General features: G+C 39.1%; 1 protein-coding gene across 2 annotated transcripts in view; it reads right to left on the bottom strand.

The window, feature by feature from the left end:
- Nucleotides 1-360: 360 nt before the first annotated feature.
- sema6a (sema domain, transmembrane domain (TM), and cytoplasmic domain, (semaphorin) 6A) overlaps nucleotides 361-14,779 on the bottom strand; it is a 63,408-nt gene continuing 48,989 nt past the window's right edge. For both annotated transcript variants that reach the window (XM_035658467.1, XM_035658468.1), the window contains one exon: nucleotides 361-4,826. In XM_035658467.1, the coding sequence (XP_035514360.1) occupies nucleotides 3,664-4,826 (1,163 nt within the window). In that variant the 3' untranslated portion in view covers nucleotides 361-3,663. The remainder of the gene's footprint in view (nucleotides 4,827-14,779) is intronic.

Raw genomic sequence — 14,779 nt, 5'->3', positions numbered from 1 at the left:
AATAGAGGGCAGGCCTCTTCCCTCTGCTCATAACCTAGTGTTATTTTCACGTTTTAGATATAAAGTTACAGAAATAATTTTCACTTCAGTTAGTTTTAAAGTACTTTCATCCACTTAGATGTGCTTTGTATCAGAAGTAGAATCATATTCTAAAGAAAAGTTTTTTGGATCTCGAGGGGAAGCAGAAAAGTGTACTTGAGGTCACTCAAGTACATTATTTTCCTTAAAATGAATTCTCAATTGAAAGAAACTTCACATCGCATAATGCGAAACTCAAACAGTGTTTTAAAATCTTCTTAGTATAGAGATAACCACCTCAGGCAGAGAAACAAGTAAAAAATTCAAGGACATATCACAGTCTTCATGACAAGAATTTTATTTTCATTTTTTTAATTACATTTTGCATTAAATTAAAGAGTTTTTTTCTTTACAACATACATTAAGCTGTGAATCAGATGTTAAGGAAGTGAAGAGAGTAGGGCAAAAAACTTTGTGACGTCACAATATCTTACAAGCTTACAAAGTTCAAAAGGTTGAGAAGTTGAGAATAGAGTCGATTTGCATCTAATAGCAGTGTATTATAACAAGGGTGAAAGACAAAAAAGGCACACACCAAAGAACCTCACTGTCCACAGCAGACTTCACAGTCAAACCCAATCAAGTCTTTAAAAATGTTCAAACCCTGCTCTGACATCAAAACACTTGATGTTACAGAATCTTAAATGCACCCACAGCAAAACTGACTCATCAACACAGGATGTGGACATTTAACCCTCTGACCTCAACAGATTTTCTTGTTCACATTCTGTGCGGACAAGGCAATTCTCCAAGGTGAGAGCCACCACAACAGAACATTTCAAGACAAGAAATATTTAGTTGTAGATCAGCATTATTCCAGGTCTGGGAAAGTTGCTGGTTTATGCACTCCTCAATACACTGGAGGGTTTAAATAGGGCCTTGTAGTGCCCAGTAACCAGTCTACAATGCAGTGGTATTCTGAAAGTTTGGAGTAAGCACATCCCTTCATACTAATCTTGGGCCATTTGCACTGTGAAGATCATAGCTTTATGTAATCACTGGGATAACTGTCTCAACTGACCCCAGACCAAATTTCTGAAGGGGAACTTTCCTTTCAACCTAATCTATTGCCAATGACCCTGTCATTGGCAACCAAACCCTGCAATACACATTAGTTAGGTCACAGATCCTACACGTCCTTCTCACGTTAGATGTGGATTGAGACATAGTTGGCTTTCCTCCATTGAGAAACAGAAAATTGCTTGATATCAAGGAAACTTTTACCTATCTACACATACAACACTAAGGGAGTGCTCCATTGATTTAAGTGTTGGAGGGGAGGTGGTCAATGAAAATCCTCAAGTAAAAAGGAAGTGAAAGCAAAAAAAGTTCAGATTAGTCAAACTCTCAGCCATTCATACGGCCTTGATAATGAGAGTTAGTGAAGCAAAAAAAAAAAACGCATCTCTAAACTTCCTCAAACTGTGTTTTCTCGTACAAAAAAGGGGGTTAAATAGGGTACATTTTTTAATATTCTTGTTTTAAAATGTCAACTTTGTTCACAGGAACCAGCCTGTTTATGCAACTGCCTACTGAGTTAGTGTTACGATGCACAAAAGAAGCCTAGAACTGTGTTAGTACACTGGGTGCTTATGTGTATCGCATACTGTATGTTTGCTAGTGTTGACGTTGCAATATTATTGCAGTGCACCTGAAAGATACACATACATTGGCCTTCTCAAGTAACAAATGTTAATTGCTCAGTTAATCAGTCAATCAACCATCACTCCAAACCAACAGACAGCAAAAAAAAAGTAGAAACAAATACCAGGACTTTTAAATTGTATAAAATATAAAATCAAAAACACTCACAACGTCTTCATCGACACTGCCAGCACAACATAAAGGGTTGCTTTAAGCGCATTAATGGCACAATCAGAAATGAACCACAAAGATGAGTGTGTATGTGCATGTGTGTGTGTGTGTGTTTCTGTCTGTGTGTGTGTTTGTGTTTGTGTGCGTGTGTGTGAGAGAGAGAAAGAGTGAAAGCAGAGAGGGAATCCTCCTTCCTCTCTTCCCTCCGGACTGTAAGTGTGTTATGTCTAGGGACCAGAATTACAACAATAACACCTACATTCTTTAATTGCATTTTATCAAACCAGGGAAATATCATGACGTAAGAAAAATAAAAAAATACTACAAGGAGACAAAGTTAACAGCTAATAAAGAAAACATTGTCACTACTTTAGGGTGTAAGGCACAAATTTACATGTGGAAAAAGAAGCAGGCATTACAGATGTTTTTATAGTTTTCTTTTTCACCTGCTCATCTGCTTGACGCCGCAAGAAAGAGACGATACTTTCCGAGATTGGAGGCATCGCACTGTTTGCTTGCAACGTCTTCTTTTTGTATGTGTGTATGCAGATTCCCATACTGTTGCTGCAGCTGCTTCTCTTATATTTGCAACATGCAACAGTGAGCTTTGATGGCACTGGTAAGCCAGCAACCAATCAGGACAAATGTTACTGACTCACACAAAACCACAGTGCTGATTGGGGTGGGGGGGTAGGGGGCGGTGGTGCTCATTGGAGGAGTGAAAGGGTGAGATTCAGGAAGTCTTTTTTATGATTGGTCTAAAACAATGGAAATTCTGGTCCATGAAGGTAAAAGTCCCTGTCTGGCACAGTTTAAATAAATATCTCCTCCTCTTCACAGAGGTCACATATATCTCAAGCTGAAGGTCCCGCTGAGCACACAGTAAGACCTAGTGGACCTTTAGTCATCAAGAAAGTTCTACAGGCTCCAGTTTAATGACTTTAAATACGTTTTTTTTTTTCTCACACTTGATTAATTAATATTAAAAGATCTCTTCTCTGTCCTCTCTCTCTCTCTCCGAGCCTAAAAAGTCAGTCTTTTTTTTCAAAAGCACTTCATAAAAATAAATACAACAAGCTATTAGTATTAACAGTCATGTGTTATTCAGTAACCAGTACAGTAGAAGATTCCTCTGGCCCAGGCTTTCAGTCAAACCCAGGCTGGACTTGATTGCTGTAACACTGAGAGGCTTTTCACAGTTTCTCACAGAACCCAGGCAGCTGTCTGTCCTTTCAGTCTGAGCTCAATCTCTCTGAGTGTTTGCTCGCTCAGATTTCCAAGTCCTCAAGGTACTGTACAACAACTATTTTCCAACCCCCCGTGCTGTCTTCTTATGTACTTATACCAACATGATAAAGTATCAGGTCAAGTCTCAGTGGCCAGAGACACCACGAACAAGAGAGCCACCGCCTTGGATGCTACAGGGCGCCGTTGGTTGAAATATTCAGGACAGCATGATCTTCTTCTGTTTCAGTAGCACATGTTCCCATGTGTGTTTACAGAGGAACTGGGAGCCAGCCAGAGCATGAGCTCAATGACGGCAAGAAATGACGACAACCATTTGTATAATATTTACATATTTATATAAAAAGAAAGTGTTTTCTTAAAAAAACTGTGTTGCATTTTCCACTGTACTGTACACCAAAAACAAACAAACAAAAAACACTAAAAGGAGATGCAAGTTGTACAGTATTCCCTGTTTTTTCTCTCTTTCAGAAAAAAACTTTCACTACTGTCCGTTCACATTGGACTGACTGGCAAACTAGCTGACTATGTGCAGGAGTCACTGGACTTGACTTTTGTCGAAAGTGAGACTACGGAGGGTTTGGGGGGGACATCAGGCTTGAGATACTTGATGCCCGTTCGAGGCAGTGAACCGTATGAGCTCATTCCAGGCTGCCTTGACAGAGATATGCCCTGTGCTGTCATTTGTATAGAGTCCACCCTCTGAGGTGCAGGGGGAGGAGTCTCCACACGGTTGAAGCTGTGATGTCTCGCCAAATGGGAGGAGTTAGATGAATTGGTATTGTGCTTCTTGAGGACGGAGGATCCGGAAGCGGCAGATGCAGATCCCTTCCGGAGCCCATAGACTGACGAGTGCACTTCCAGGCGTTTGCCCATCTGTGGGACGGCCGGAGGGATAGTGAGAGAGGCCTCTCGTTGGGGCACGCGTGGTGGCATCACCCCATCAGGATCAACCATGGTGAGGTTGTGACAGGGGCTCTTGACTGTCTTGTACTCCAGGGTGGCCCCCTGGTCGTCCATGACACTGTGGCCCATACTGAGGTCACTGTGGTGGGGCTGCTCCACGTACTCGTGCTGGTAGGACTGCTGGTGCTGCTGCAGATGAGGCTGGAGCTGGTGCTGATGCTGTGGCAGAGGCAGGACTACAACGCTGGGGATGTGCCCCGGTGAAGCCCTGAGGGGAAGGTCTGTAGAGATAACAGGAGAGCCCATTGGTGGCATGTCCTTGGTGCAAGCATTGATGAGGTTCTGGTTCCTCTCCCACTCCCGGCTACCCCGGCTGGGCTTACGACGAGGCTGCATGGGGGTGGATTCAGGTGTTGGCAGAGCAGCGAGGTCCAGGTGGTGCTGGTCCGCTTTTATCAGCATCTTCCCATTCTGATTCAGTCTCCCGTTGTGCATCAAAGGGGTGAGGATTGCCTCGGGGCGACCGTCTTTGGCCTGTGTCTCAAACAGGCCAGTCAGCTTGGTCACGCTGTTCATGGATCCCCGGCGGGCGTGAAGGTGGTGGCTGTCCTTTTCCTTGCGGCCTGTCAGGTCCATGTCTCGCCGCCGGTGGTCACAGACACAGTAGACAATGATACCAGAGAAGATGGCGCCCATGGCAAAGGCTAGGATGACAGCGATGGCCAACAAGGTCACGGGAACTAGCTGGTCGCGACCCTTTTGGTAGCTCTCACGGATCACACCTGCAGGGAGACGTGGAGATGACATTCAGACTGGCAGACTAAAAGAAGGAGACATGATACTGCTGGTACTGTGTGTTGTGAGAACTTGTTTCTTGGCTTCTAAGAAAAATAGAGCTGTTAGGAAAGATGCTTATTATTAGACTCACCAAAAAATAGAAAATGATATTGAATTACAGTAATTAAAAGATATTTTCTGGGTAAAAAGATTAACGGTTTAAATCATTTCATGAAAAACATGCAAATGAAGATGGGGTTATCCCATCATAAGGAACACCTATTCAAAAAAGGCACAAATGGTAGCTTGAAGTAGCAACATTCAATATTTCCCAAAAAATCCAATCTTAGACTGAAAATGTGTTTTGGAGGGGTGATTATGATTCACATTTTAAATCCCAGATAAACCCCTCTGCTGAAATGAAAAAAAGATAGGAGCGCAGATAAAGGAGCCTGAAATACTCAAACCCTTTCTTCCCATAGATGCAAATGGGAGACTTTTCATAAATCTTCATAAATGGATCCAATCTCATGAATCACAGAGAATACATTAAAAAGCCTCTGATTAGGCGCTAAATCCAGTGAGCTGTGTCATCAGTGTCTTATGAAAGCGGCACTTTCAAAGACTGGCAAAGACGTGCCGCGATACGGCCAAATAAAAGATAATTCAATAAAAGCGGCCATGAAGTATTCTAGAGGCAGGAGAGTGGGAGCAGCAGGTTGTGTGTAATAGAATGGGGTCAACAATAATATGCACATTCATACACACAAATGTGAAGACATGCACTGCACCCCAAACACACACACACACACACACACACACACACATGCTCATGATAACCTCCAGCCTGTTGATGAATGTAGACATCTAATGCAGCACTCTGTTCCTTGGGTTAAACACACCAGTCCACAGCAGAGAGATTTATAATGCATTCACACATGACCTGTGGCCAACACAGATCAGTTACCACAAACAGAGGATTAGGCAGGTGGGCTCTATCACGTACACTGTATCCCACAGTGCACCGCTGGTCTTGATAACGTGACGTTACACATGTGAACTACACATGCTGTTTGTGTCCCAAGGAGGTCATAAAAACCTGAAAAACTGTACAATGCTAAAAAAAAAAAAAAAAAGATGGAAGTTTTCAGTGGATGATATAGCTAATGACCATAATGTAATATTCATATGTATGAATGGAATTCATCTTCCATCCATTATGCCAGTGTGTGTCTCCAGTACAGAGGAGGTGTGTTTACAGTGAATATATGTTCTAAAATAAGCACTCAGTGGGTGTTATGATTTGTATAACAGCTTATAGAAATCTTAGACATTTTCATTTACTTGGAATTTACATAAAAGTGGCTGAAAATGCCTTTGACTGTGTCTTCTTTGTTTCAATTCAATTCAAAAGGATTTGCATGAATAAAATCTTGTTTTTTAGTTAATCTCTTAGGAATCTATCTGTCTTATGTCTGTATTTCCTCAACAGGAAAATCAAATGAAATGTATTTTGAAAAGTGACTGAACTGAGTAAATAAAATAAGAATACCTAAAATAATAATACAGATATTTAAATACACAACAGCAACATGAACATTAATTTTATTCCTCAAAACACACACCGTACACAGGAAATTGACTAAACAAATACATTCAAAAATACCTTAGTTTGAGCTGCGAACATCAAAGTTTAACACAACACAGTACCAACAACAATTGTCAACAAGCAGATTGTTGCAATTCTGTCTTTTCACAGTTTGCTGTTTTCCACCAATCACAAAAATGAAGCGTTAGTTGCAATAATTCTGTAAAATCCTGAAGGGGCTGGGTAATCATGTTTAGGCTTTTCAACTCGGCTGTGTCACCGAGGACGTACTCTGAGAATATTTTCTTTCTGTGTCTCCTCAGCAAGACACAACGCAGACACAGAGACAACATGGTAATCTGTTCTTGTGGAACCGAAATCCAGACTCTCTTAAACTAACATCCATAATCCTCACTCGCTGCAGTCATACTTCATTAGTCCAAAAACATGACTTAAAATCAGTTTTCCAAGCTGATATAAAGCACTGAGCAATGCCTGAGTCTCTGCGTTCACTTTAAAGCTCAACCTGGATAAAAAAAAAAAACAGTTACTTTCACACAGATCATTCCTCTTTTATTGTAAAAACAAGACTTCACTTTTCTTTTTAATAGAGTGCTGACAAGACACAGCTCAGCCATATCTCATTTAGAGTTAAACAAAAGGTTTAAAAACGTCTTTTCTGGCCAAAATAGTTTCTTATCATGGACGTGCCCTGCTGTGTAGATAGTGTGAGAAGTGATGAGTGTTATCTGCAATGAAGCATTAAGGTTTGACATGTGTTATGCTGTGGACTCATGTGACCAAATGGCCCGCCTGTCCGACAAAACATCTGCTTCACATCTCGTACAGTAACATCTGCGAAAGAGAGAGATACTTTTCCTCTGCGCTATCTTTCATTTTGTTGCCTTTCTTCTGCCCTCACTTAGATCTTTTTTTCCTCCGACTCGCTGCTACTCCTCTCCATCACAGAAACAATGAATCACTTTTCTGACTTTCTTCTTGTTTCGGAGTGTTTTCTTTCACGTTGTTCAGTTCCCATATGGTAAGTGTCCTATTCAGTGGAAACTGGGAAGACTGTAATTATAACCTCGTGGTCTTTGTAAGTTATCATCCTTTGGCAGAAACGACAATGGTGACGGGTGCCGTTTCAGAGCTGCTGGGCTAAGCGCTTCCGTGAACAAAGAAGAAAAGAAAGAGGAATACAGCTTCACCTGAGGAGAGGAGCTCTAAAAATCTCCAAAAACCATTTACATAAGAAAATGAAAATGCAAGCATAAACAAATACTTTGGCAAATCTCTCGTTTTTTTTTTTTTTCCATAATCCTTGTTAAATGTAAATACATCCATCCATCTTAGTCTAGGGTGCTTACATTCTGAAAGAGCAAGTCAAAACTGTTATGAATTTTCATGACAGTGAATTTATTGCCGCTAAAGGTTAACTTTCTTTGACCGGGGATTTGGATTTCACATTGAATAACAAAGGCGGAGGAAAGCAGAGCAAAACGGGTGTCCATTCTGATGAAGGAGGCAAACTGTAGAGCTAGATCTTTGTCTTCTACTCCGGGTGTGGGAGCTGAACTTAAAGCCCTATTTAACCTGCACTGCATGGTCCCTTCCTGTCTGCTTCTTAAAAAAAACTCTTTCATTCTCTTTCTCAGGTTTTCTTCCCCTTCCATCCATCACTTATGTCTCACACACTTCCCACTTAGTGTGTGTACTTAGCCCAAGGCCTTATGTAAAATGCGAAAGAAAGAAAAAGAGGAAACTTTGAAGACTTCCATCTTTCATGTGAGGAATTGTTTCTCATCCCAACATCAAAGAGAATGATAGAAGCCACAGAGGACACAGGAGGTGTCTCTGTCGAATCACAGGACTTCAGGGTTTTGAATCAAGGTGGCTATGCCGCTCATTTTTTGAGGCCCATTTGTGATCTCAGCAAAACTTTTAAAAACTTTCTCAACATGACCTTGAAAAGTATCAAAGTGTTGCTAAAACCCACAGATTTTCTGCTTTAGTCTCATCTTGTTGGGGTTCTGACTATACAGTGACTTATAATCTTCTGGTTTCAACTCTTGCCTTGCCCCCAGAATGCCTCACAAGACATCCTGCAGTTCGACACTTCTCTCAGCGGTTGAATTGATTTGAATTTCACACCGCCTCGGGCCTCAACATTCAGATATTAAACACATATCTCAGATACTCAGATATTTCTCGCTGTCAAAACAGCCTGGGACGGCAACACTCAGTTGTAAATCAGAAACATTGTAATTTGCTGTGACTGGACTTGTGAATGCTCTCTCTCTGTCTGTCTGACACACACACAGACACTTGTTTAATCTCTTCAGAAGCACCAACTGACTTAAGCCCACAGAGCTTGTCTTTGTGTTGGTGTTGGGAAAACTTCAAAGGTAGTTAAACATCACAGAGAGGTTACGGAGAGGGCTCTAACCTCTGACTGCAGGCTGTTACACAAAGACATTGTCTGCGAAATGATAAAAATCTTAATCAGACTTAACTGCACTGACTGACGTGTCACTTGTTGAAAGACAGAACAGTGGACCTTGTCGGCTAATGGAGTAGAAGAAAAGATGAAGGAGAGGAGCAGAAAATGTTTAGCCCCTTACATTTACTTCACTGCTGCGAGCGCTTTAGAAACATCTTATTTGTTTCCAGGGACTTGCTTGTTGTCATCTATTTAAAAAGGACATTGCTGTTTAGATGATGACAGCAATTCATTAAGTTCTATTTAATCTCCAGTTAGGATATAATCCCATTAAGTCTTGTGTATGTTTATGTTCGAGAGGCACTTGCATTAATGGTGTTATTCAATATTAAAACATTCATCAGACAATCGTGAGTCACTGCACGGCATACTGATGAGCAAGTTAAGATATAATTAAACCCTTAATTATATCGTTCTGCACCTCAGGTATTAACACCAACTTACTAACCTATCCACCTTCCTGCAAACAAACAGTAGTATTTATTACTCACAGGAAATCAGGATACATTTTCCATCAGGTGTTTGATGCCTTAAATTGACACCTCTACTGCTTGAGCTATAGACTTATTAAAAAGCACTGCCTGCATGAATAACACAGCCAAAACAATTATTTAATTATTTCTGAATCCCCCTGCTATTATTGCAGGTTTACTGCAATGAATCATAAATCATAATTTATAAAAATCTGGATTTTTCTATTGAGAAAAACTGTGGTCTGACCTCCTGCTAATTAGTAATCAATCTTGACGAGTCACTGTTATATAAATGGTGACCCACTGAATTGTATTTCATTATGCTATGATTGCTGAATGTGTGTGGCAAAGTCTGACTTGTATGGATGGCTAAAGTGCTATGTGTGCTGCATTATGTGTTGTAATTCATCCAGTTATAACTGCAGGCAGAAATAATCATTCAAAAATGTTTTAGTACACAACAGGCCCTACGTAGAGAACAAAGGCTCAGCTTGTATCTACTTGATGAGTGGCTCACTCATGGACATCGTGACCATTTAAATTCAGTTCAGAGTAGAATAATGACGGCTGAATGTTGGTTAGACAAGCTTCAAAAGCACAAAAGAATGAGCTGCCGTGATATGAGATTCAGTCTCACACGGCCAAAAAAGACAAAGCAAAGCTTTTGTAAGAACCAGCGATGGCAAGAGATCTTACTGAAAAGCATAACCAAAACATTCAAATAGAAAAGTAAGCATTAAATGTGTGTAGAAAACAAAAGCAGTGTGAGAGAACAATAAGCTAATCAGTGGAGGAAATTATGGCTTATGGCTTGACGTCAGTCAGGGAAGTGCGTAATGCCGGGAAAACATCCAGTCCACTGTTTCTATTGTGAATCACAATGAGCTGCGAATAATTCATCTGCCTCACAAAGGCCTATCACAATCTTTGGCCAGCAAGCAACACTAAAGCAAAATCCTGTGTTTAATGCAATATTGAAGGTGTTATAATGACAGGAATATGAGTTGTAGGATTACTTGATTAAAAATGAGTTTGCAGTTTGTCTTTTCTTTGCTACAGTGCAGTTGTCCTGCCTTAAAGGACCACTTCACCTATTTTTAACCTAAATCCTATCATCCTTTTTTATAGGATTAACCTAAATCCTATCATTCTACTGCAAGGGCATATGAAACTACTGACATTAAATTTACCAATCTGCTCGCCCCTTACAAACTCCTGAAAAACCAGCCAAATGCATCATCATCTGGCACTGAGCAGTGTTCATGTTAAACTAAAACATCTTTTACCTCAAATCTTGTCGGCTCACCTCCAAGGGAGGGTAATTTGAAGGGAGAGATGTCTCCGTAATCAGACAACCAAGAAATCCCTCTTCCTTATTTTTTGCTCACTAGTGCTAGAAGAAATATAGCTGAAAGGTAATTTGTGATATTTATACTATATACTGACCACATTTAGAGAATGTGTTAAGTGTTAAGATAAATTGCCACTGAATGTTCCCTTGTTCCAGCTGGCATTTATTGTAAAACAGACTCTCTCAATCTACAAATGTTGAGTTTTTGTGGGGTGCTTCTTAACAGTAAAGGGATAATTGTGCTACAATTTTGCTCTTCTAGGTACATGTAGCGATGGAGGTTGAATTCATTATAATTCAAGTTTTAATTTAAGTTTAAAAAACATAATTTGACTGTAAACAAAAAAATATATTATTTCCTCTGTTAGTATTAGACATAGTTGGGGTTTCTTTTTTTTTACAGGTAACATTCATGATGGACATGGCATCCCCAATAACGGTGGTGAAATGTTCCTGCCTTCCAGAAAGCAAGGTGAAGTGAAACACTCAGGCTATCAAGACTTTCTGGCATGAAAAAAAAAGAATTGTGCTGCATCCTTGTGTGCAGGGGTCATACTCTCCCTCTATCATACCACTTTAGCACACAGGTGTCAGAGAGCTGCCTGCAGCTGAAAATAACCCTTGCAGAGCAGCTGTCAGACGGTTGAAAATCACATCTCTCAATAAACTACAGAAGTTCTTGTCTAATGGCAAAGAAATATTATCAAAATGGCACAATGCTGTTTTGGAAAGAATATTGCGGTTTCTCAGATTTTAATTCACAAATCAGCTTTCTGTTTATCAACATGTACACACTTCATCGTCGTCAGTCAATTGACACGTGTAGAAACTCCTCTTGTGAATTATAATGAGTATAAAAAAACAAAACCATCTCACCAGACATTTATGTAATACTAAATCGATTTCCCTGTTACATCATGGTAGTAACTGCTTACATGGATTATGTTCACAGGCAACCCTTTTAGTTTTTTAGAGTAGGTGACGCTGCGTATATACACCACACGCATTGGGAAGTCGTGCTTCAAGTCTCTGATGACTTTTTCATTATTTAAGCAAGACGTTGATCTTTCCCTAATCTTAACCAAGTGGTTTAGTTCTCTGACCTTAGCCTAACCTTATTCATACTTTAGGTGGTAATGTGGACAGCAAACATTTTGCAGATCCATATTAATATTATGAAAAAACACAATCCAGGCAGAATTGCTAAAACATATAGTAATACAAAATAGGTGCTTGACAATAGTGTATTTCATTAGAGAGGCTGCAGACAGAGTCCAGCATACACTGCATGCAGTATGAGTAAGGTGTCCTGGGTGTGTCTAAGGTTGTTAGTTATAGAAGGCAGTAGGGGTGTTCCTCCTCCACCCGAGCTGGGAAATGCCTGGTTTGTCTGAGGAATGAGAGACCCTGGAGGGCCAAGGGTCCCAAACAAATGAGCTCCCATAAAACTCTTCTACTTATACAGGCACAGGACACAACGCAGACAAGCAACCACCCAAAGCTGCCTTCATGGTAATTTCACTCTACTATATACAGTGGCCATCCATGGGTTTCACTGCTCTGTGTTGGAGCCAGTCACCTTCATGTGCAGCATGGGGCATTCATCATATCAGCAGCTGACACATCTAAACAAGTCAGCACACTTTACTTCCTAACAGCAAACACAAGTGGGAATCTGATGATGACAATTATTCTGTAAAAAAAAAATGTTGCAGCAAATTGCGTTAAATGATAGAGAAGCTGTTGTTCTGTGCATTTAGTTAATCACAATGCCTGCATAAATATGTTACATCCAACAGTGTTTGTGCTTGGCTGGAAATGAAATAAAAGCTGCATCGTGGGATATGCATGGGAATGTTTTCAACAAAACTAATGAAGTTAATTGCTTGAGCTGAAGCACTTTCATGAGCTGCACCTGGTCCATAAATGACTCCTAATGAGGAGCAATTCTGTTGACTTTTAAAATGCCTCCCTCTAGTGGAAGACAGACACGCTTCCAATGCATCACAGTCAGGTCTTCTCTGTTCTGTGTCTCCCACAAAGAGAATACATTTTAATTTAAATACTCACACACCTCTGACTGATAACCCTGTTGTGTGTAGTAATTAACAAATGTATAGTGCAAACATAAACTGTGAATTTTTATAAACAGCTCTTTAATATCTCTAAATTTGGACTCCTTCTCCTATGGCTTCATTCTTTGTGTTTGTTTTATCAGCTGGCAGCACATTATTACACATTATTCATTCTGACATTAGCTGCTGGGGTAATCAAAATATGATTAATATTATTTTATCTGTGTTTCAGTCAATAAAGGAAATGAATAATGAACCAAAATATGTATTATAATATCATAAAAAACAGATAAAATAAAACTCATTTTTAGTCTGCTGTGATTAAAAAGTCTAAATCAAATGTGTAGAATTGCTCTTAATGGAAACATGAGGTTATTACCATCCTCATCAAATTTAAATTACAGACTGGACATAAAATAAATGATACTGCAGACTGTTTCACAATGTCCAATAATGGTATTAAACTAATAAAAGTACCACTTCATCTTTTATACATTGAAAAAAATTTATCTGAACACATTAAAATGTATGTAGCTTAATGAATCTGTGATTCTAAAAATAAAACATTTGTATCTTTGCATGAATATATCTTGTTTTGATGTTAATCTGCATTTGTTCAAAACACAAGACATAGGTATTTTTCCATAAAAAGATGTATTTATGTAACCCCAGCCAACCTCCTTAAGTACACCAACACAACAAACAATGATCTTGTTTTATTTACTCTGATCCAATCCAGATTATGAAGTAGGAGGAAAAACAAAATAGATCCCACTTCAACTAAGTAATATGGAAATTAAAAAAATTAAGTAGGTTTTAATTAAAAATAGACATTTTGAAACTAGAGTTAAGTAGATCATACAGTCAAAGAAATTACGAGAGATATGCTCAAATTAAGTTGTCTTTACCTGCAAATGTTCATTTTACGTTCAATGGAGTAGCTTATACAAAGACTAGCCTTGCTTTATCTACATAATAACCTGATGCAAAAGGTTGCCTTGATTTTATTAAGTGATGCCAGCAGGAAATGTTTATCAGTGTAATGGGAAAAATTCAAAGAAGAGAACAAGATTAGTTTAATTTCTAGAAACAAAATATGTATGTTAAAGTGTTCATGTATGCCTGCAATGTCACTTCAAGGAAAATGTTTAAAATGAATGAATCTTTTGTTCAAAATCCCCCAACCTCTCACTGTACCTCACTGTTCAACACACTGGAAATAACATCTGTCTCAAGCTAATCACAGGACAGGAAACTGAAACCTATTAGACACAACTATAAGACTGTTTTCACAGGTAGAGAAGTAGGTAGAGAAGTAGAAAAGGTAACAATAAAATAAAGAAATATATAGTTATGTTTACTTTTAAAAAGCTCCTGTAGCAATATAGTGCTGCTGGATTATATTTGGTTTGAATTAAATAAAACATTATGCCGTTTCTCTTTTTTTAACATTTATTTTCTTATTTGTTTGTCTTTTTATAATTGAATTGGTTATTTATGTTTCTCTTCATTCTTGTTGTTGCTACTGATTTATTATTTTTTTCGTTTTGTTGTGGTTCGTTTGCATCTAGTTCCCTTTATTGTCTTGAGTTACAGTATATGTGTCTTCACTTTAGTTACTTGTATTGTACTATAAGACATGTAAAAAACTAAATAATAATCTTTTCCCTATGGCTGTTTTAAGCCAAAATTAAATTATTGTTTTTAATTAATATCTCTATTAAGGGCAGGGCAACTTTATTTGTATAGCACATTTCATACACCAGGGCAATATAGTATGCTTTACAGGGTAATAAAAGTGAGACTATGTCAAAGCATTACACATTTGTATGGACTTATTTGGTTAAAACTGTAGTTAGCAACCAGAAGAAATGTAATGTTGATTTCCAGGTGCCTCTTATAGGAAATGCCCTCTTTGAGGACTGACACATAGACTACATGACTCACAAACCCCCTCCACCTCTTCAG

This window comes from Morone saxatilis, unplaced genomic scaffold (assembly GCF_004916995.1).
Source record: "Morone saxatilis isolate NCDOM2014 unplaced genomic scaffold, NCSU_SB_2.0 Contig16, whole genome shotgun sequence".
NCBI classification, from domain to species: domain Eukaryota; kingdom Metazoa; phylum Chordata; class Actinopteri; family Moronidae; genus Morone; species Morone saxatilis.
Note: the sequence above shows the minus strand (reverse complement) of the source record. Positions and strands in the feature narration are given on the sequence as shown.